Genomic DNA, 24735 nt, shown 5'->3' with positions numbered 1-24735 from the left:
TTTATGTGTTTTGAAAGAATATTTATTTTTGGTTCGAATAACATGAAGTCGATTTTCATAATTTGTGCTTTATAGTGAACAACCAACCAGACCGAAAACCAAATATATAGCGGATTTTTGTCTCAGCGGGTTTGTGTTTTCCCTGATATCCATGTAACAACATAGAAGACACGTCGTTTTGTATCTTCATTTTGGTTCCTGCAATAATGGATTTGATGTTCCCTCTGAAACCCCACTGTGTTATTCTCAAGGCACCACTCTCTTCTTCTCTCTTGTTCCCGTTTCCTCTCAGGTTTCGGGCTGTCACCGCTTTCAAGCATGCCAATATTCAATGCGAGCTTGAAGGCAGACCCAATGGTGCTCTCTCTGGTGACTTCGACCCTCGCTTCATTGACAGGGTATGCCCCATTTTGTTTTTTGTTTTTTTTGGTTATAAACGCTTTTTCATGTTTGGTATATGATGAGTTTTATTTTGACTATGAAAAATCCTGTCTTTAACTGAGTCGAATGGTATCGTGCGATTCATGTAGTCGACCTCATTTAGTGGGAAAAGGCTTTTGTTGTTTTTGTTCTTAGTTTTGAACCGTTTTGCTTTTCTGGATTTTGGTTATATTTCATTTACAAAGGCTTCACTTTCCTTTTGAAGCGAATGGTTGCATTTGCACACTCATTGGTACTTTGTCTTTTCTAGGGTGATAACTAATTTCTCTTTAGAAAATAGATCACTTTTTTAGGACTTTTTGTGGTTTTTATTTTTTGTTTATAGTTGCCCTGAAAGAGAGTCTTTATTTATTTGTTTATTGTACTCTTTTGAGTTTCATTGCTGAATTTCTAGTGCTCGCTTCAGTGACTGTTGGATATATATATTTGATGTTTTATTTGTGGGTGTGTTGCTTTAAGATATCGAGACATTGAACTAACAAAAATCTAGGTTTTGAAGGACATTTCATAAGACATTGCCTAAGGGCTTGTTTGAATTTGGTTGGCTGTTGATTGCTTTGTATACATTGTTCTGAAAATCGCTGATGCAGCATAGCTATGTAGGTGGGGTCTGGGGACAACAATTAGTAAAAAGTGTTGGTTTGCATTTTTTGACGTTACCTATTGAGCTAACTGATCTGCTTTTAGAAATTTGGGGGTGGATTCGCATCAAGTTTTGACAGCTTAAGAAGGCATGGTTTTGTATGTTGTTGTTCGTGTGCTCTTTGTTTGTGAACAGGAGAGAGGACCATGAATCTTGAAATTCTCACATGCTTGCATAGAAAATATTTTGACATGTGAAATGAGTAGTGCAATTTTATTGTTGTTGTAACATAGTGCTTAAATCAGCCAGAGAGATACTAGGATCTCAGTTTGCCTCCACCTTGGGGCTCAGTTTTGCACCATCCTTCTTCTGTTTCCTCATATCCCACATTCATGCATTCTTCGTTGGCCTCCTCTTTGCCTTCCCTTTCTCTAGATGCGATGGACACTGTCAATTTGGTGATAGCGGCAGTGGCTGGGGTAGTTGGTTGCAGCTAGGGTTAGGAATTAGGAATAAGGAATAAAATTAAGAAGTGACCTAATTGAAATATTCACAACCTTACAACAATACATTTTTGCCTCCCTTTACCCACCTAAGCCACTTAGTAGCCATGTCAACTCTAGGGATTTGACTAATCGTCATTATCCAATATCGTCTCATCATGTTCCGTTCTTGGGATTTATGGAATTGTGATTGAAGGAATTTCAATTGTGAATTCCTGCTTATCAAGAATTGTTGTTTAATAGAAGAGATATGTTACTCTAAAAGAATGATGTATAAGAGTTATTCTATCTGTGCACAATGTTTGTGTGATATTTTATTGTTTCTATTTATGTATATATGCATGATATCATATGTTATCTATCTTTTGGATAGTCATAATGATATAGAAAATTTCACCATATCATCTTTTATGCTCTTCCCTGATTCTCAATACTCATGGAAGTATAATGTTTTCTTTATTGGTTCATTAGACTCATTTAGCAGCCAGCTTTTAGGATATATGGTTCTGTATGTGCTATATATTGGTTTTAGGTTTTAGGTTTTAGGTTACTGTTCTGATGAAAATATATTATCAGCCATACCCATAAAATTAGTAGTTTATTGTTCTACTAGGGTTTGTGAGTTATAAATTGTTGATGATATGTTTCTAATTTAAAGTGTATTCAATCTGGCAATGAAATTTCCATTCTAGCAAAAAGCACTGGAAGCAGCGATGAATGATATAAACAACAACTTTGGAAAGGGCAGTGTTACAAGACTGGGCAGTGCTGGTGGAGCTTTGGTGTATGCATCTTCATGTTAAATGTCATCAGTCTCTTAAATTGTTGAAAAACATCAGTTTATATATCCTGTCACTATTTTCTGTGATTTACATCAGATGACATATGATGAATTTTATATATCATCTTGAATGTTGCAGTGAAACTTTTCCCAGTGGTTGTTTGACATTAGACTGTGCTTTAGGTGGTGGTCTCCCTAAAGGAAGAATTATAGAGGTATTGCCCATTTGCCTGCAACATGTTGCCATTCATTTCTTTTTCTGATAACCTATTTACATTTTATGGATCGGGAAGAATGAGATATATTCTTTTGTAAGGATGAGGATTTCATTTAAATTTGGGTATGTATTAAAAGTTTTGGTGCTTGTAGGGTATCTTTAACAAATTTGTGTTATTTGACAATTTTTTTATGGCTGCTGAGTTATCTATCTGGATTATCTATTTTGTGAGAATTATGCACATTTTTAATAGATCATAAATGGATTAATTGGTTTTCTTTGATTCATTGATTATAATCTAGCTCAAAATTCATCCTAAACATCTAATTGTCACTCCTAATTTCATGCCTTCTTCAGTCCTCCAAAACTAGGTGCCTCATTCTATATTTATCCCTAAACAAGATATCTATTCTCTCCCTTTTCTCATCTTTGGATGTACATATTTTTTCATGATCTTAAGGAAAAGATGAGTTGGCTGCCAAATTCCCCAAATGTCTCTCCCTTTCCTAGACAGGCTACTTTTGCTACTTTCATGATCTATATTGCTCTTATGTCAGCTAATGTCAACTTCTTTGAGACCTGCCCTTTCTTCTCTTCTATTCTTGAGTGTATGATGACCTTCTTGATCGTATGCTACCAGTTAATCATTTATCCATTCAGATTGGTCTCACAATTGTCTCCATTTCTCCCTTGCTCACTTCTCAAAGGAGGTCATATCCACAACCTGTCCAAACTCTATCTATAGACTCATCTCCTGCTCCATCAAACTGTTGCTGCTCTGGCTCCAGAAATAGAACTACTTATTTCACTAAATGAAAGTATTAGGTCTTCTCATAACTCTAATCCTCTTTATGCTTTACATTTGACTTATCATCATTTATCCCCTTCTGCCTGTGTCTTCTTTGTCCCCTGTGTCTTATGTCTATACCTAAAATTACAGGTGAATTCCAGTTGCTGACAGATTATGGTGGATGAAACGTCTAATTTAGTCTCAATGTGGAGACTTATACTTAAGTATTAGATTGAAACTGCTTCTGACATTCAAATTTCCCCTCCTTTGTTTGCCTATCCCCGATTTTCATATATGATTACATTTCTCTTCATTTATATATGTCTCCAGTTTCTCTTCCTTGTGGTTTCTGGACCTTTTTTCATGTCAGTATGTAAGAATGGTGGTGCTTGAGCTATATTGGATTCTGTTAATACTAGTTTGTGAGGCATTTGATGCAAAACAACTAGAGCAAACTGATTTAAGCATTAAAAATGACCTAATTCTTCCATGCTTTATTTTGCAGACCGTGATAGAATTGCTGGTTCTTCTATGTTTTCCCCTTTAACTTATTTTTTCTGTTGATGAGCAAGCTGATATTATCTGCTATATCTATTTCTAGATATATGGACCAGAAAGCAGTGGGAAAACCACCCTAGCACTTCATGCTATTGCAGAAGTGCAGGTAATTCATCTATCAGGAGTTTCCCAATCATTAATTCTTGATCATGAAGATTCATTTTATGTAAACATGTTTTTGGGATCAATATGCTATTTTGTTATGATGTGCAGAAGTTAGGAGGCAATGCAATGCTTGTTGATGCGGAGCATGCTTTTGATCCTGCATATTCTAAAGCATTAGGAGTGGATGTAGAAAATTTAATTGTGTGCCAACCTGATCATGGAGAGATGGCTCTTGAGAGTAATATATTTGCCTTTAATATAATTGGGTTGGAATGCATCAGATAATCTTGGACTGTCTCGCACTGCAATAGCAGGGTGCTGTTTGGTGTCTATGAATTGATGAACTTTCCATATTATAGTTGCAGACCGAATGTGTAGATCTGGTGCCATAGATCTCATTTGTGTGGATTCTGTGTCAGCTCTCACTCCACGGGCTGAAATTGAAGTAAACAATTACTTTTCTTGATTTTAGGTACTTCTGTTATGTAATTTAAGAATTTCATTTCATTCTGACTATATTTTTTTTATATAATGCTAAGGGGGAGATTGGAATGCAGCAAATAGGATTGCAAGCCCGTCTTATGAGCCAAGCTTTACGTAAGATGTCTGGAAATGCATCTAAAGCTGGTTGTACTCTTATATTTTTGAATCAAATAAGATATAAGGTACTTGTTCTTGATTAGTCTAACTTTCCTTTTTAGAAGATTGCATACATTTAATTATGAGTGCTGTAAATTAGAACTGCATACACAATCATAGGAGTTCAATATTTATATGTGATTTGTTAAATCTCTAGCTTGTGTCAATATGATTTATTTATTTTATTTGCTCTGTAGATTGGTGTCTATTATGGAAATCCAGAAGTGACTAGTGGTGGAATTGCATTGAAGTTCTTTGCGTCACTTCGGCTAGAAGTTCGTCCTACAGGGAAGATAAAGTCTGTAAGCTCAATAACACTGTCACAACATAATCTTTTATATCATCTTCAACCTTGCTGTTTCCCAGTATCACATCTACTAAAAAGTATCAGCAGTTTTTACATTCATAGAATTACTTGTTACTGATATAATCTTTTTGACTATAATGTCAAAGTTTTTTGAATGGAGCACCACTGTGCATTTTTGTTTTCTCTTAGGCTAAAGGAGATGAAGAAATTGGCCTTAAAGTTCGTTTAAGAGTCCAAAAGAGCAAGGTAAACAACAATATTTGTAAATCTTGAAATTTTCCTTTTAAAAAATTTCTATTCATTTTTGTAATGCTGGCTAACATAATCCCTTGAAACTTGACATTTATTAAACTTTCCAACAATAGAAATTTTAACTCTTACTTTCCTGTCACTTATCTGTCTCTCTGTTTCTTGGCCTAATTTATTCTAGATTTATAAATTTAACAGTCTGTACTGAAAACTGGATACCAGACTGACACATTGAACATATATGATAAATTGATAAGTTGAAATACTTTAAATTCCATTTCCTCACATCAAGAATTTTATAGGGATTGAATTTCTAGAATTGTTTTGGCATCTGGTAATCCACTTGCTTACATTCACTGAACTTGGGTTGACGTACTCCTTTGTCAAAAATTAATAGCTTGTTTGGATTGAGAAAACATTTTCTATTTTCATTTCTTATTTCCATAAATAATTACATAAAAGCCACTCTGTTTTCATTCTGTTTACTATTTTTAATGATTTGTACAGGAAACAATAAAAACAGCAAAAATGTTATTGTTATTGTTTGCTGAACAAATATTTAAATACAAGAAACAAAGTGAAATGAAAATAAGGTGATCTTTCTATAATTATTTGTGAAAATACTAAATGAAAACAGAAAACATTTTTTCAATTCAAACAAACCCTAACATTAGGCCATTCACCTGAAGTTCAGGCTCTTCCTTTCATTTATGATTTAACCAACACAATATAGTGTGATGTTGCAGTGCATTACAGTCAAACTCAGAGAGCTAGCTCACAATATAGAAAGAACAATTTAAGATGTGTTTCTTAATTGGATTAGTATGTTGAAGAGAAATATATAAATATTTAAGCCATTATGACAAATATAAACTTAAAGGAAAACCTGAATTTTATACTAATAGATTTTGTACTGCCAAGACAGCTTGCTGCTGGCCTTTGCAAATATGTTATGTTTTGAAGAACACAATTCGTAACTATAAGAGTGTTGTACTGTAATGTTGTGTGTCTTGGATGACCACACTAAACCTTTATTTATAATGAACAAATAGGATCAGTATTAATTACATATGATCAATCTAATGATAAGTAATAAGGACTAGATCACTAATTACTATCTAATCATAAATAAGAGAATAATATGTAATCTAACACTCCCCCTCAAGTTGGAGCATATATGTGATATGAACCAAGCTTGTTACAAATGTGGTAAACCTAATACAAAACGAAAGCTGATTCTAGTTGTTGTGGTTGCGCTGGATAAACATAGCTTGGTGACAGCCAACGAGCGCCCGTAGTGGCGATGGGTACTGTTCACCCATGAATAAAGAGCAAAAAGGTCCACCGAGGAGGTCTTCAGGTGGAGGGTGAAAAGATTAGTGTGATGCGCCACGTGTTAGAGAGGAGAGCTTGCGTAAACTTCATGCGCCGGAAAACGGCCTTCCTTTGGGACGCGTGCGGTGTTGTGTTAGCTGCACAATTGGACAACATGGCAGTCTTCGGTGACTGGAAGCAGTGGTCGTAGGTGAGCTCCGACAAAAAGGTGTCAGGAAGTCTACCAAACAAGGACAAAGCAGCTGTGTGGTTCTGTTCACTGCAAAGAGGGGCTGCACAAAAAGGAAAAATAAAGGGGAACCATCAAACCAACATGCAAAACAACTCCGATGGAGGCGAAACTACAGGGTTAGGGTCAACCACGGTGGGCAACCTTGCCACCGAAAGCCCAACCTGAACGCCGACCAGACGTGCTGGAACAGTGGAGCGTGGAAGTGTTGTTTTGTGCGTAGTAGATGGGTGCACGAGTGTTGGAGCTCCAATGAGGTCACCTTCACCACCATTGTGTAGATCAGTGGATGGTGTGGTGGGGTCACCTGCTGGAATGGTTGTCGGAGCTCCGACAGTGGCTGCTGGTAAATGCACCGAAAAAGGAGAAAAATCACTGAAAAGAGGGTCAGCGAGTGGAAAAGTCCACTGGAATGTGGAAACAGGTCGCCGGAAGAGAGGTGACAAGCAGAAAGGCCACCGGGGTCAGTTGGTCCCTGGTTGAGCTCGATTTTCGTTATTCCTCTGGCAAGAATAACTTGCTTTGATACCATATAATAGTGTTTTACTGTAATGTTGTGTGTCTTGGATGACCACACTAAGCCTCTATTTATAATGAGCAAATAGGATCAATATTAATTACATATAGTCAATCTAATAATGAGTAATAAGGACTAAATCACTAATTACTATCTAATCATAAATAAGAGAACAATACCTAATCTAACAATAACTTAAGTGATTGTAGTTGTATGATTAAACATATAAAAAATTTCCCTGGTCTACACCTAATATCTCAAGCTTTTATGAGAGTTGTTCTTAATCGTTGTATTTGAGCCTCTAATTAAAAGGTTAATCATTGTGGCATTTGGACATTAGGAGGTGCAGACCCTTGAAGTTATGGAAATTAGGCACTGTATTCAAGGGAGAAATCCCATATTTTTTCAAGTAAGTACCGGATTTCTATCAATTTGGTATCAAAGCAGTTTGGAGTTATGGTGGGTATCAAATCTTGAAATTGATTCCAGAATTTGAAGGAGAAGCCTATTGGTGGGTAGTTAATGCGGAGCATCATTTTGAGGCTATAGGAATATTGGTTGGGAAGGCTATGTGAGGATGTGCATCCGTTTGTTAGTATGTGTGGAAAGGGAACCATCCAATTGCATCATGTGGGAACTATTGAAGATATCGACGTCTTCTAGGCAGACTTAACTATGTCACTGTCACTTGACCTGACATCCAGTTTGCAGTTAGTGTGGTAAGTCAATTTCTGCTTTCCCCTTGTAATAGTCATTGGGATGCTGTTGTATGTATTCTTTGGTACATAAAAAATTCACTAGGACGTGGACTATTATACGAAGATAAAGAAAATGTCAAAATCATTTGTTACTCTGATGCTGATTGGACAGGAATCAGGATTATCATTAAATTAGAGATCCACTTCTAGGTGTTGTGTTCTTATTATATGAAATATGATCTCATGGAGAGGCAAGAAGCAAAATATAGTTGCTAGATCCAATGTCGAAGCTGAATACTGTGCTATGGAAGTAGTTGCAGTTGAGATTACATGGCTTTGGCAACTTTTTCAGCAACTAAAGTTTGGAGACATTCAAGATACTAAACTTATCTGTGACAATCGAGCCACTCTCCACATTGCATCAATCTAGATCTTCCATGAATGAACTAAACATATAGGTAGATTGTCACTTTGTAAGGGATAAGGTGCTGTCAGGAGAAATCACAACTTTGTTAGGTCTAGTGACCAACTGGTTGATATGTTCAATAAGTCATTCAATGGCTCTCATGTTGACTACATTTGTAACAAACTTTGTTCATATGACATATATGCTCCAACTTGAGGGGGAGTGTTAGAAAAAAGTATTTTAAATAAGGACATTTATTACATTTAAATATGGAAATATAGGTTACTAAAAATTAGGGATTTAGATTGATTCTTTGTATCCATGATTTATTCTCTTGTACGCTATTATGTGATTATAGATAAAGAGCATATATAACATGCAACATTCAGATATATCACTCTTATATGAAGCACTAACCCTTATTTTCAAATAGAAGATATAATAGAGTATGAAAATCACTCCTGAGTTCATCATCTAAGGTGCTCTAAATTACTCTAAAGATACAACCAAGATATTATGAGATATTTTTTTTTGATATTTTGACAAATATTATGCTGTATTTTTCATTGACTTTAAACTGTATTCGGGAGACGTCCTAACTTAATAAGTTGTAGGTATCAAGGCCATACAAAATAGCTGAATTTGAAATTATATTTGGAGAGGGTATCAGTAAGTTGGTGAGTTTTGTAGCATAAAAGCTTTTATATCTGTTAGTGTGTATCATTATTTTAACTCTTCCTTGTGAATTCAGGGATGCATTTTAGATTGTGCAGAAATGACGGATATTGTCTCAAAGAAAGGCTCTTGGTACAGCTATGGAGATCATCGGTACTGTCTCTACTTTCTGAAGCTTAGTATTTGTTTGATGATCTTTCACTATTCTCTTTCTGTCTGTGTGTCCTCCAAATTAAGGATTTGACAACACAATTATATATAATGGGAAATTGATAAGAATGCTATTTAGTTTGTGAAACAAAAATTGATGTTTTCCTCGATTGCCTTCTTTTCATCCTGTTACTTTGTCTTCCCCATTCTTTGTCCAACTGGTTGGTGGGTTGTTTTTATGTAATATTGTTAACCAAAATGGATGTTGTTCACATGGTTTAATGAAACAGGTTGGGACAAGGAAGGGACAAAGCAATACAGTACTTAAAAGAGAATACACATCTTTTAGAAGAAATTGAGAAGGTTAGGTGATCGTAACCTGTTATGTTATTTTTTACTGCAAAATTAGATCTTATGCTATGTATGTGATGAAGTGTGCACATGCTTGCTGCATTTGTATGGCTTTATACCAATTCATTCAATTGTCTGGTAGAGAATTGGAATATCAAATGATCATGCCTAGAAAATTTCATGGTATCATTTGGGTGACCAATTTCATTTTGTTTATAATCTATTAGTCTCCAAATATATCTGGTCACTAAGCAATAGATACCTGGTTCTAACCATTGCAATTTTGATTTCCAACCCTAGCTATTAGCATCACCACGATGCAGTCATGTTAGTGTCTTAAGAATTTGGTCCATGGCTTATCTATGACCAAGAGAAAGTGAAGCTTACTAGGTTGGACAATTGTTGTTTCACTTGTTTGGAGCCATCAAATGCCTGAGTTAAGGCCAAAATCTTTAGTCATTAATGGTATGTTTGTAGGTTGATTTAGTCGTGGTCAAAGCAGTTATCACTTTGGTGGTAGTTTTTAGGGGTAAGCTTCATTTGATCAAGATTCAAGAAACAGTTAGTTCTTTTTTTTTTGCTAAATAATAGTTTTAGCACGTACGCTGGACTCCTTATTTCTCTTTCTTTTGAGTCTGAACAAGAAGCAATGATTTTTTTGTTGTAAATATCGTAGATATTTTAGGGTGTGCAAAAATATCTTTGTATTTTGATATTTTTTTTGATATAGTTTTTCAATTTTTAGGCTTTTGTTGTTTTCCCTATAAGCTTGTATTGAGGATATACTTATATATTAAAATTCTTTTTATGACAACTGTTTTTATTTTATTTTTTATTTTTTTGACTAAATAATAAGTTTAGAACCTAAATGTAGCCTTTCTGTAGGTAAGGCTGCTTACAGTTACCCTCCCCTAACCCACTAGGTCACCCATTTTAGGGGGAAGTCAGGTTTCACCATTCTAATGTTAGGACATGTCACAAGATTGACTGAGTACTAAGGACTTATAAAGACTTCCTAATGAAGGACCACCAGTAGGATTTGAGCCAAGACCTTTTTTGTTGATGCTGTTTGATCTTAGCAGTTGAGCCAACCTCCTTGGCAAACAGATTAGTTTGACATGACAGAGAGTGGTGGTGAAATGGTTGGGGTAACTGGGAATCTCTTCCTCATGTAGGCAAAGGGGGAAAAGGTGAACCTGGTTTGCAATTTGCAATCGACTATATGAATGGTGGGTGGCAAGGAAAGCAAGAAAGGGAATTGAGTAGAATATAAAGGAGGGGTGAAAGTAGAGAGGAAAAGGGAATGGTTTAGGCCAGAGGTTCAGTGCATCTGCAAAAGTCCAGATTTAATTTTTGTTCTGAGAGATTTTCTCTGACTGTTAGGGTTCCTCTCCCTTGTTTCTTGTTGAATTTAGAGGGGAAGGAAGGTGATGGAGTATTTTGAAATGGAATTGAGAATAATTTGGAGAGATTCTGAAAGGAATACATGTTATGTAGTATATAGGAACATCCATACGTACAGTTTTTTAATAGATTAAGTGGGTACCTTTTCCTAGACATAACAGTTTATGGTGCAACTTCCTAAATACAAATTCCTAACATTTCTTTCTAGTTTGGCTGCTTTTCCTCATGTCACTGTTGAGGACAAGGCTGAAGTCAAAAGGGAGCTCAATGTTAGGGCCAAGGAGTTTAAAGGACTAGTGGAAGCAAGACATGAGGTGTTACAACTTACAACTCAGTTATGGACCTAAACTTGGATAGTGTATACTAGAAGGGGTAGGAAGGGAACTGATTAAAACAAGGATGGTTTGCGAACACAGTTTTTTTCTTTTTTCTTTTTTAATGAGCAAATGGATATTTATTATTAAATTTCCAACTAAGCACAGGATGTGCAAGAATTGGAGTCAAAGGGCAAAGGTACATGATAGGCTCTAAGCGCTCTATGCTACACTACCCCTAAATTCTACAAGTAAAAGAGATAAACATAAAATTGATATTCTTCATTGATAATTCCTTACACAGTGCATACCCTATTAAATAGGGATTTACAAAGAATACCAGTCATACAAGTGGCACAATCTAGTATTTTTTTAGGAAATATAAAATAAAACTAAACAATATAAAAGGATAATATCTAAATCTTCTAGTCTACTTGGGTCTCTTTAGGTCCATTCCTATCATTGCTGTTAGGTTCACTTGGACCTTGCCTTCAAGGTCCTTAAGGAAATTGGACTCAGGCTGTAGGCTTCAGGCCCATTCCTATCATTGCCGCCGGTCACTTGTAATTATGGGTGGGTTTGGGGAAAGAAGACATGTGATTGGATTTGGTGAGGGAGGGGGTGTTAAGTTGAGGGTTGGGTGTGCAAAAGTGGAGTTGTGACAAGTTCGGTTTTGGAAGTGAAAGTGGGAGGGTTATACACATGAGAAAAAAATAAAGGAGAGAATGTCGAATTTTATTGGAGGGGGGGGAGGTGTTAGTGGCTAGTGGAAGATATAAACGGCACTTGCAACGTGTAGGTGGTACCAATGTGGGGTCCAAAGGTATGGGAAAGTGGGAACTGAAAAGTGGATGGTGTAGAGAGGGCTTTGGAAATTGGTGGGGTTACAAGGAGCCATTGGATTAAAGTCAGTGAGGGAATTTGGGATTTTGGTATTAGTGTCGCATTTGAATGGAACTTTGCTATTGATTTGAATGGTGTTGATAGGCGGACTGGATAAAGCCATGTGTTGATGAGCGAAAATGGATGGTTGGGATTTATTATGGGAAATGAAAGGGGTAGACACAGACTATGCAAGCTGGAGGGAATTGTGCCCATTGCTGTGAGGGTTTTGAGGATGAATGGATTGTGCTTGTCACCTGTAGGCACCCAAAAAGTTGGGCGGTGCTTTAGTCGAAAACGGAATGAGAAATGTGCAACCTTGCGGCGGCGGTGGCGACGACGTCAACATCAGATGTGTCCCCGGTCATGGCGAACACTTTTACATGCATGGTAAGGAGCTTGAGCTTCGCTAAGATGCATGTGTGCACAAAGGGTACGAGAATAGGAAGCGAGACCTCCGTGAAGACAAGGAACTGGCAGGAATCGGTTGTGGCGTGGACGAGCTTGTAGAGCAAAATGGGGACAACACGAATGGGTGTACGGAGGTTGACAATGGTGACACAGACAAGTTTGTGGCAAACAACGGTGACGTTGTGGGACAGTTCAGAGAGCATGACAACATTGATGGCGGTGGTGATGTTTTAGAGATAGTGTAGCGACAGCGTTGGGATGACCACCAACGAGATCTTTTCCGCTTGTGTCTTTTGCTTTGTCGGAGGTTGTCTTGCTGTCAACTTCTTCTCTATGGGTGGTTGTGTGGACTGCACGGTAGCCATAGGTGGCCTGAGATGACGGTGTTGCTAGTGATTGAGTGGGAAAAGGGGTGTTTGTTGTGGCAGGGAGGGTTGAAATATTGAGTGGGGTAGTGAAGAGAAGTTAGGGAAAAGGTCTAGTGTGGAAGGGAGGGGACATACTTGTGGTGGAAATGGGATGATGGTGGTGCTGTTGTGCAGGGTTTGAAACGGTAGTTGGTGTAGGTGTTTGGATGGAAGGAGTGGAGTCACAATGGCTTGACGGAGAAGAGGTGGGAGTGTGTGATGGAGGAGGAGAAAAAACACAGGTTGGTGATGTTGGAGGTTGTTGCAGGTTTGAACCATGCTCGTATGGGAATACCAGAAAACTTGGTTGGGGTGGCCATGGTGGTAGAGTGGAAAGGGCAGGTAAGAGTGGTATTGGAACTGTGAGGATAAGCAAGGGGGTTGCGGAGGTGGCAGTGGTTCAGAAGGATAGTATAAATGTGGATGTGGATGTGGGGTGTCCATGGACCACAGTTGTGGCGGTGCTGACTGTGATGGTTGTGGTTGTGTTGGCCACTGCAGTGAAGAGGTGGGGGTCTGTGAAGGGTAGTATTGTGGAGGTGGAGACGGAGACGTGGCTGTTGTGGTGGCCAGAAATAACAATGATGGTATGCATCCATGGGAGGCGGAGATTGAACTATGGAAGCACCAATTGATAGGCTCTAAGCGCTCTATGCTACACTACTCCTAAATTCTACAAGTAAGAGACATAAACCTAAAATTGATATTCTTCATTGATAATTCCTTTCATAATGCATATCCTTAGGGATTTACAGAGAATACCAACCATACAAGTGGCACAATCTAGTATTTTTTTAGGAAATAAGAAATAAAACTAAACAATAAAAGGATAATATCTAAATCTTCTATCCTAATTGGGTCTCTCTAGGCCCATTCCTATCAGTATATATAACATTAGCACACGCCCTCCCTGTTTGTGATCACAGTTAACTAGCTATAAAGAGGATCACATGTGTGTCTCCTCCATTTTTTTTTTTGATCAGCAAAAGTAATTTTATATATATAGTAAAAAGTACCAGAGGTACTAAGGTACATATGTATTTACAGCCCTACAAATGGATCCTTGAGCAGACGAATAAAATCTGCAAGGGAAACATTCAAAGGCTGCTATTGTAGTATGTAGTTACTGTTATCCTACTTGTTCTACCCTCTACTTATGCAAAAAACCTGGTCAAATACTACTACACCACTGATTGTAGTGAATTGTGAAGTCCTTCTCCAAGTTTCTGAGCCAAGTCCAAAGTAGGAATAATGCATCCTCAAACAATTTGTTAGCATTGAATACTGCATTGGAAAACAATATTCTGTTTTGGAGCTGCCAAGTGGACCACGTTACAGCCAACCACCAATACCTCCATCTCTTGACCTTCAAACCTTCTATCTGAATAAAGATGTGTTGAATGAAGTGATGTTTTGGGCTTAAGGGGAAGACACCTTTAATATTCAACCATGACATAGTTTCCCACCAAATAGGTTGGATTTTGGTGCAATGGATGAATAGGTGGGATGCCTCCTCCTCGTCACTTCCGCAGAAAGGACATGACATATCCGCAACCAGCATCTGTCTCCGCTGTAGATTTTTCTTTGTTGGCAACCTGTCCCTAAATAGCCTCCATGCAAAGACCGCAATTTTGTTGGGAATCTTTGTTCTCCATAGCTCCTTAAAACATTCCTCCGGCTGTCCTACTACTGTCTGCTCCTTAAAACATTCCTCCGGCTGTCCTACTACTGTCTCCTCCCATAACAGATATATGCACTATGCGTGGAGTATATACCTGACGGATCTCCTGACCACTCCCAAACATCCAATCCCTGCTGCTGTATGGACTTCCCTCCAACCTCCCTTAAAAAACTAACGGCCGCGTCAATTTCATTATCGAACATTGGCCGCCTCCATATAAAGTTCCACTCCCATCCGGTGTCCTTGTGAGTTCCCATCTGTCGGATAGTCTGATTCTGCTGTGATGAGATCAAATACAGTCTAGGATATTTTGCTGCTAACGTTTCCTCCTGACAAATCCACCTATCCTCCCAAAATTTAATTTTATCTCCACCTCCAACCTTCCATCTCAACCTATTGTGAAGGATCGAGCCCTTGTCTGAGTGATGAAGAGCTTTTTTTGGATCCCTCCACCATATTGACTCGTAGTGTACCCTGCCTGGTTCTTCAATACTCCTCCAACTGCCATATTCGGATTCCCGCACTTTGGCCCATAATTCCCATTGTTGTTGCAGGAGCTGCCACTTCCATTTACCAAGTAATGCAAGGTTAAACCTGTTGATGTCCTTGAGACCCAAACCCCCCTTTTCTTTTGGAAGACACACTACCTCCCATTTGATCCAAGCAATTTTGTTTTGTTCTGGTCCGCCTCCCCACAGAAACCTATGTTGTAATTTCAGTAACTTGTCCACCACCGATTTGGGTACCCTGAAAAAAGAAAGGAAATAGGAATTGATGTTAGCACTGCCTGTATTAGTGTGACTCAAACAGCCCCCCCCCCCCGAAGGATATGTGTTTTTGTTTCCACTTTGCCAGTTTTCTCTCACATTTTGTCTCCTCCTTATAGGGAGGTAGAGGCTGGTTTTGTGAGGTTTGTTTTTGCATCTTGCTATTTTCTTTGGGCAGTAAGCTAGGCAGAGCTGCTCCACATTCTCCCATGGAGCAAGCCGTTGGGATTACTGGGGGAATGCTGTTTCTAATTTTTTTCATTTTAGTAAATAATACACACGTCATTAATTTTTTAGCTAGTGCATGGGTAACTTTTAAGAAAATTAAAAAAATCAGGTATAAAACAAGATGTACTTTAAAATTTAAATAAAAGCATTCAAAACGATAAAGAGAATTTTCAATTTATTAACTGTTTGCTTATTATAATTTTAAAAAAAATATAAAAAACATGTGAATAGTATTAGATAAGAAGAAATTATCCAATGGATGTAACTCAGTTACAATACACACTGAGTTTGTAGTGGAAAACCTTGGTTCTATCCCCACAGAATACTACACTCTTAAGGAGGGACAAAAAACTTTAAGTTTGACCAAGTCTTAGATCGAGAATTAGTCCCATAGTCGATCCAAAGCACCAAAGCTTGTGGATACCTTCTGTGAAAAAAAATTGTACCAAAAAAATGATAAGAAAGTCATACTTTTGAAATGTTAAGAACTTCTTTTGATTACTTTAGCATAATTTTTTAAATAAATTAAAAAAGACAGATAACATTAGATAAGGATAAATTTAAATTTTTTTATTGATAGCAAACTTTCTAATTATTAATAGATTTTTTTTATTATGATTTTTATAATTAAAATAAAAAAGCCATATGGAAATAAGGAGGGTGAGAGATAACTTTTCTATTTTCAGTGATTGTAATATGAACCTGGGAAGGTTTATAATACATGAACTTTCAAGTTACTTGGAATTATACTCACCCTAAAAAAAAGCTAAGAATCAAGTTTGTTGATCCACTTTCACTCTTGATAGGGGTGTGCATAAAAGCCGAACCAAGCTGCTTTGAGAAAACAGTCTTGTACAACCCAAACTGTTTTATAAAACAATTTGTCAAAAGGATAACTGATTTAAACCAAACTGAACAAAAAAAATGAATAGTTTTGGGAAAAAACTGAATCGCACTGCTTTTATAAAAATGATTTGGTTCTAACCAAACATTTTAAAAAGTGATTTGGTCTGGGTTTTTTAAAAACGTCTGTTGCTCAATCCTAACTCTTGAGTACATGTACAAAAAACACAAGAACCCAAAGAGTTTAAGACACAGTCATGATAAGTCAGACAAGTTTTATGAAGAACCAAAGAGAACACTCTCAATACAAAGAAATTCCGAAAACTCACTTTCATTCAATCATAATTCCTTGATAAAACGAGCTTTTCATACGTATAGAGTAATTGCTGACCTAGGTGAACCCCTTAAGTAACCTATGTAACAACACATCCAACAACTTATTTAACCTACGTATTAGCTTGTTTAACCTATGTAATGTGGTGTTTTGATCATAGTAAAAGTTAGATTCTCACATCTTTCATGGGAATAATTTTGTGAAAAACTTGGATAAAAAAAAATCCCAGAAAAGAATGTTTCTTGAGAATGCTATTTTTTAAAATAATGAAACAAACATTCTCAACTTTAGATTCCTTAAAAACTAAAAGCTTCCCTTGTACCAAACACCTGCTAAATTTGTAAGCACTTGCTTTATAACACATTTGTGATATGTGATGATATATGTAGAAAGAACTTGTATCATAATTTGATAAGTGAAATCATGAAAAGATTTTTTTTATTTTTTATTTTGTAGGTTGTTCGGTCTTCATTGATTGATGGAACTAACCAAACAAGTCCTGTACACATGAAGAATAGTTCAGTGCTACATCAAGATGATGATATGTTTGAGGAAAGGTAATGATGAGGGACTTGTTTGGGTGATAGGTTCCAGAAGCTGAGAAATTTTTTCTTCACAACAAATGGAAGTGGAGTTGGTTTTGATGGTTACACCAATTATTGGCTCGTCCCTCCTGTACCATTGGCATGAGATATACAGAAAGGGGGAAAAGTGAAACTTAAAGGATTATGAAGGACTGGTTTTACTACTCAATGTTCCACAAATCATGTAATCTAGATTTCTATATTTGGTTCCCATTTATTACTATTATTGTTTCCCAGTGCCTCATTTTGTGAGTTTTCTATTTCTTTTGGGTTGCTGAGCCATTCAGCTGGTGGTTGGATCCTGAATCACATGGATATACTAATTAGAGTGATTCTACTATAATGATTAGGCCAACCTATTAAGCTTTAACTGTAATTATAACTAGTATTTTAGGTTTAACTAATGTTTTAAAAATTGGACTGACAATTGAATCGGGAGAAAATATTTGATCAAGGTTTATTGATTCAACCGCAGTTAAATTGTGATTGAACTAGTAATTGAATCTGTACTTTTAATTTATTTAATAATTTAAGTAATAAAGTATAAATTTATGAGAAATTGGGATATAAAAATTATAAATTAATATAAATGTTTATGTATTTTATAAGATAAATATTAATAATTGACAATGATTTATATTTATGAGAAATTCTTAAACGTTTATATTATCTTTAAAACTTTTAGATTAAGTTAAAAATGAAAGGAAATGTTTTTTTTTATAAAAAAATACACGTATTTCAATTTCTTTTTTTGCATCGGTTTTGTATTGGTTTTTACTCATTTTGGATCGATTTGAGCAATTCTTTACTGGTTATGAAATGCTCGGATTTTTGGAATTAACAAATCGACCACTAGATAGGTTTCTAGTATAGTTCAATCTGACTTTTAAAACAATATAATGCAGTGCATAGGATAACTATTTGTTTTTATAATTAAAATTTATAATAAATAAAATTTGCAATAAATATTTTTAAATATATATAAAAAAATTAGATTTATGATAAAAAAAATTATATTGTGATAGAGACTATTTTAATTATTGATATATTTTTTTAAAAAGATTGAAATTTAATTTAAAAATAAAACGAAAAAGGTAGATGAAAATGTACAAGTGATTCAAAGATTGAGTAAGGATAAAGATAGAAGAATATTTGTATGGTTGACAAATAATTTTTTGCACTAGTTAAATCAAATTAAATTTAGAAATATATTTGTTAAATTGTAACTTTGGTTGTCTAGTTATTTATTTGAGATTATGATCTTCCTATTTTAAAAAATTTATAATTTTGGTCTAATCTCCATTTTTGTAGACACTTTTATTTTTTGTTTTAATTAATTAAAGTAGTTTTTTTATGGTATCTTTAGTGGATATGATGGGTCTAGGATTTAATTGGATCAAAATAAAAAAAAAAAACATGTAAAATTTAACATTGAATCAAAATTGTAAAATTTCTAAAATAGGGGGACCAAATTTGTGAGAAAAAAATAGGAAGACCACAATCATGATAAAATTTAAAGAGGAACAAAATTACAATTTAACCAAATATATTCAAAAGGAATTAAAAATTAAAAAAGAAGCATATTCAATATTCAAGATTAGGATAAAACATGTAACTCAACGAGCATGAAAATAACTCTTAAAAATACTTTCATTTAAGAATAATTTTTAAAAGTAATTTTTAAAAACATTCTTATTCAATGAAGATCCAGATTTATAAGAGTACAATAAAAAATGAAGAAAACTTGGCATTTCTTATAAAATTTTATAATTTTATTTCAAGTAAGATATATAGGAGATAATTAAAGGTCAATTGAAGTCATTTTTTTGAATTAACTACACATTTGTAGTGTTTTTATTAATTTGCATTGCTAGTTAAGGTGTATAATATATGATCTTTGACTAGGTATATGAAGTGTTTTAGGAATTAGTTTTTATTCTTCATGTGCACACGAAGGATTAAAAACGATCAAACTCTTTTTTAGGGATTAGAAATAGAAATTGAAAAAAAAAAAACATTGGTGATTTTTAAAATAACACCATATGGCTACCACATCAGCAAATGATTGTCCTCTTGATATGCCTACATGGATGCTGGCATCATCACTTAACGGTCCAAGTTAACTACGACAACTAAAAATGAAACAGACAAATTTATGGGGACCAAAATTAGTCAAAATATTTTTGAGGAGCGAAAAATGAAATCATATAAAACGAGGGACTAAAAAATTAATTAACCCATTATTTTTCTTATACAATAAAAAACAGTTGACTATTTTTCTTCCATCATCGACTTACAACCTCAAACATGATATTTACAAATTTACTAATTAAAAGTATAATTAATTTTGACAGCAAGAGACTAGTCCTAAAATGATCCATATAAAAAAACCTTAATTATGTGTGTGTGTGTGACGTTTGTAACTAGGAAAATTTCATAACAAAAAAAGACAACCCAACTATGATGGTGATTGTCGCTTGGTAAAATTGAAGTGGCAAAAATACCATAAGAAGGGGGGTTGAATTAGATTTTTTCAAACTTGTAAGTTCTTTTTTAAAGTAATTGGTTTCTGATGTGATGTTTAGAAGGGAACAATTCAGAATAAAGAACTATTATGAGCTTAGGACGAAATTGTAGTAGTTTTGGACAAAAGGTTCGTTCACAATTTTGAGTGCTATTTTCTAAAAAGGATTTATTTGTTTGGAAAAACATTGATAAAGAGTTTAGTTTTAAGTATATTTGTGAAAGGTTTTCTTGTCTTAAAGATCAATAAAAACTGTTAACATGTTTGTAACAAAACCAATGCAAAGAGAGGGAAGAGAATAATGCACAATTATTTTTGTACCAGTTCACCCTAAGCTTGCGCCACGTCCAGTCCTCACCCTTTAAGATGAGATTTCACTTATGCAACCAACCACTAGATTTCAACAACATACGAATATTCCATTTGAACTTCCAATCTAGCCTCAATTAGACCAACCATACCATTGGATTTCAAGCTTGCCAGCCACTACTGGACTTATAACAACAAAGGAGTTATGTGATTTAGACTGCACAAATACAAATTTTCATCTCACATAGGGTTTCTACTTAGAAAGATACAATCTCTCACTTCTATCTTAGATCTATTACATATTACAAGCTTAATACAAAAGTGGGTCACTCTCAAAAGAGACTGTTCGATTAAGCTGAGAATCTAGAAGGGGGGTTGAATAGATTCTTTGAAAATCTTTACCTATTCGTTCTTAACACCGATTAAAAACATCCCCTTAAATCAATCAAAGTTTCTTCAAAAATTCTTTAGAAATAAGAAACTATTATTTGGGCCCTTAAGATCAATTCCACAACCAATATGATTACAAAACTCAGAGTAATAGAGAATATGAGAAATACATAAGACTTTATACTGGTTCAGTCCAATCTGGATCTACATCTAGTTGTTCTAAATCCTTTTAGAACTTCCACTATATAGAAAACATAAGTACAAACATTTTTCACACACAATTCTTTAATACAAAACAAATCTTTCTCTTGAATCCTACGAGAAAAGATTTAGCATTGAAACCCTATCAATTCTCTAACATCAGTGGCAACCCTAACCAAATATCACAATCTAAAAGAAAAAAAGATAAAGGATTGAATACACCTAAAATGTGTAGATCTTTAGTCTTTAATATTTCCTCACAAGTTGATAAATTCATGATGGTAAAATGAGTGATTCTTTGATAAACTTCAATCTTCAGACTAATTTCAGTGCTATTCTTTTAGAAGACTCCCTTGAGATGCTTTACTCTAAATCTGAACAAGTCAAGAGTCTTTTTAAAAGAAAACACATAGGGGTATTTATAAATTTTGATATTTAAAATAGATCCAATCAATTATCAAGCTAGGTAATCCATTAATTTGTCAAAATCCCCTTTGTTTTGCATTTCCAAAAACAAGTTAATCGATTATCAAAAAGGGTGATCAATTAATTCGTTTCAGTCTAAGAATATTTATTCCTTCTGTGTTGACGGGATAATGGATTATCATGTGTGGTAATTGATTATAAAATCACATAGAGAGCTTGTCTTTGTTTCCAGGAGCTAGGTAATCGATTATGAATTGGGGTAATCGATTATCCTAAGCTGCAAATCCTTCCTTCTTCTAAAACTAGCCCGGGCATTCGATTACAAAATGAGGATCGATTAATTTGATGCTACTAGCCAAATCTCATGTAGAAGTAAGTTCTTAAGAAACTTAGAGAATGAGAATGCTTCATGCACTTCATGTTTGATTAATCACTAAGCATGAAAAAAAAACTAAGACTATATCACACTCTTGCCTAGTCTAAAACATCCAATACAAATGCCTCATCTATTAAACATGTTAGGAATTTCAAAATTATCAAACCAAAACTAAAATCTAAGGGCTTCAAGCTTTAATCTAATAGAGACTGTTGAAGCAAAAATTGTAGATTTGTCACACAGAGATTAGGCTCAAGTTTCTCTCATTGGAATGCTTCAACTTGTCTTTAAGATGCTCTTCCAACGTGTCTTAAAGCTCCAAAGAATACCGTTGAAGTGAGCTCCACTCAACTAACAGACTTTTGGAGTAAGTAGACAAACTTGACAGCTGCCATGAAACGACAGCTTGCAGAACCATTCTAAGGTAGACATTCTGAGGAACCTTTATGATGAGCATTTTGAAGCATTATCAGAATAGTTATTTCTAAAGTTCAAATGATATGCCTTTATGAAGTAACACAACTTCATCAATCTTAAAACATCTTCATAGCATAAATCATTTTGAAGAAGATTGCTTCATAGATACTGAGTGAAGGTACAATTGTTGGTGTGTTAGTGTTCTGTCCAAGGTTAGCATGTGTAGTATCTTCATTCTTTTATTCTAATGCTTTTCATCAGTGTTTCTCATGGACATATTCATCTTTCAATAGGTTTGCATCTTCTAAAGTAGTTAGCATTCCCTTTCTGATGTGCCCTCAATATGTGTGGCAACATGTGGAAAGCGAGATGTTGTTAACTTCAGTCTTATGATGTGCTTTCTATATGCGAGGCATCATATGAAAGATATGATGTTGTTCTTGAGATGCATTATGAACCATTTTAATGTTCATTTCTTTAGAGTCAAGTTCTTCATCATCTTGATGTAGACTTTTATGTAACTTTATTCTTATTTTGGATGCTCTCATGTAGCCTATGATCAGCCTTGTCTAAGGCCATGTTGTTCAGTGCTTTGCCAAAAACCAAAATACTCATCGGGAAACATTATTCATCATGAATAGCACATGGTTTTTTGACAAAACCTTTACCAAAGAGTTTTGAACTCTTGACTGCTATTCTGAGACAACTTTTTTTATCATCATTTTGAGCATTTCAAAATGAATGAACATATATGCTTTTTAAGACATAAAATACTGAAACACTTAAGCAGAATGTTAGACATCACTTATACCCATCATCCTTTTAATTTGCATTGCTAATGGTTTGTCATGATTATGGATTCAACAAAAACATTTGTAGACTTTTGTCAATGGGGCTTGGGATTGATATTTATCACTGATCTTAATTAGGCTGCCACCTTGAAGATTTCATGGGAATTCACTCATTCTGATTTAGATTGGGCGTCTCTTATGAGGGGTTGTTTTCTAAAAAATAAGGTTCCCTTGGTTGCTCACAAATTATCCTTTATTTGGCCTTCTTTGTATTGCCACATGTTTGTTTTCTAAAAAATAAGGTTCCCATGGAAGAAAAAAGTTCAAACTTGTTCCCTTGAAACCTTCACAAGTGGTTGGGGATCAAATACAAATAAAACTCAAATGGGACGAGGAAAAGAATAGAAAAAGAAAAGAAGAACTACCTTTAATGGTTAAAGAGGAGTGTAAGGAGGTAAGTGTCTCCTCCAAGAGGTTAGCTAAGAAGGAAAGTCATTTTGCAATAAAGACAAACATTAAAGAAACTTCCATTCTTAGACAACGTCCACATCTTCTCCTTTGTAAAAGAACACTTATTAGCATTACCGCACCTCTTGGGCTTGAGGTTATTCCTCAAGTAAATGAGTTGTTGGATGAGGGTTTGGTTTGTAAGAGCTTAAATCCTTGTGCTTTGTTGGTGCCCAAAATAGGTATCATTAGGCACCAAATCCCTAAGATAGGTGGTATGATGAATGTGTTGAGTAGTGCAACCCTTTTTTGTAAAATCACCCATGCACCCAACATCTTCATGATTCGCACATATAGGGACTCTTTAGGTAGGTTTGTTCTTATTTTTGGTTTCAATAAAAACCTAGGTGCTCATATGGGACACCTTAGGATTGTCGTACTTTTTGGTAGGAGTAATCAACATGAAAATACAGAAAAGAGTATGTTTTATTGCATTACTTTCCTTAATTTTTTAAATAGTGATCAAGGGGTTCCTGTGGACCCTAAGAGAATAAAGGTCATTCCTGAGTGGCCCACTCTACCAAGTATAAGGAAAAGTTGGGGTTCCATGACTTAACAAACTTTTAAAAAAGGTTTGTCTCATATTTTTCTATACTTGTAGCACCACTCAGAGTTGGTGAGGAACCATGTTCCCTCATGGGAAGATACCTAGGAAAGGGGTTTTCAGACCTTACCCTACTCTAACATACCCAACACCACTAAGAACAAACCTACCAAAAGAGTCCCTATGTATGTGAATCATGAAGATGTTGGGTGTATGGGTGATTTTATAAAAGAGGGTTGCACTACTCAACACAATTATCATACCACCTATCTTAGGGATTTGGTGCCTAATAATACCTATTTACAGGTGTTGAAGGAAAAAGCCAAGAGTTTCAAGAACCTCTGGATTTGAGGTCAAATCCTTTTAAAGGGGGAGGGGATGATTTGTGAATGTATGTATACATGATTTTGATGATGTCAAAAGAAGAATCAAAAAAGGCTCATTTTCTTCAAGATTAATACAAGAATGTTTCTACAAACAAAGCCTTGATTCAAGATTTCTTCAAGATCAAGCCTTGCCTCAAAATGAAAAGATTTCAAGTCATCCAAGGCACAAGTAATCGATTAGCAATACATGTAATCGATTACCAAGGCACATGATGTTGGATCGAGTGGCCTCAGAATAATTAAGAAGGGGGGGGGGGTTGAATTAATTATTCCTAAACCTTTACTAATTAAAAAATTAATCTTTTAAGGATTTTACTAAATTGTTAAGAGAATAAGGAGTAGAAGAGAAACTTAACAGAAAGTAAAAGCGAAAATTAAATGCACAGCGGAAAGTAAAAGAGTAGGGAAGAAGGAAACAAACACACAAGAGTTTTTATACTGGTTCGGCAACAACCAGTGCCTACATCCAGTCCCC

The 24735-nt window shown here is 35.3% G+C and overlaps 1 protein-coding gene across 3 annotated transcripts; it reads left to right on the top strand.

The window, feature by feature from the left end:
• The first annotated feature begins 50 nt into the window (after window positions 1–50).
• LOC100788534 (DNA repair protein recA homolog 1, chloroplastic) lies at window positions 51–17732 on the top strand. 3 transcript variants are annotated; one of them, XM_003546585.5, is made up of 13 exons: window positions 51–398; window positions 2220–2311; window positions 2448–2523; window positions 3917–3979; window positions 4087–4216; window positions 4338–4423; window positions 4518–4643; window positions 4815–4919; window positions 5114–5170; window positions 8973–9035; window positions 9110–9186; window positions 9474–9546; window positions 17262–17732. In XM_003546585.5, the coding sequence occupies exons 1-13, from the start codon at window positions 207–209 to the stop codon at window positions 17364–17366; spliced, it is 1245 nt and encodes a 414-aa protein (XP_003546633.1). In that variant the 5' UTR covers window positions 51–206; the 3' UTR covers window positions 17367–17732. The 3 variants fall into 3 exon arrangements, with proteins under 3 accessions (XP_003546633.1, XP_014623616.1, XP_014623615.1); XM_014768129.3 differs by having other exon boundaries at window positions 83–398; window positions 4344–4423; XM_014768130.3 differs by lacking the exon at window positions 8973–9035 and having other exon boundaries at window positions 82–398.
• The last annotated feature ends 7003 nt before the right edge of the window (window positions 17733–24735 follow it).

This window comes from Glycine max, chromosome 15 (genome assembly GCF_000004515.6).
Source record: "Glycine max cultivar Williams 82 chromosome 15, Glycine_max_v4.0, whole genome shotgun sequence".
NCBI classification, from domain to species: Eukaryota; Viridiplantae; Streptophyta; class Magnoliopsida; order Fabales; family Fabaceae; genus Glycine; species Glycine max.
Note: the sequence above shows the minus strand (reverse complement) of the source record. Positions and strands in the feature narration are given on the sequence as shown.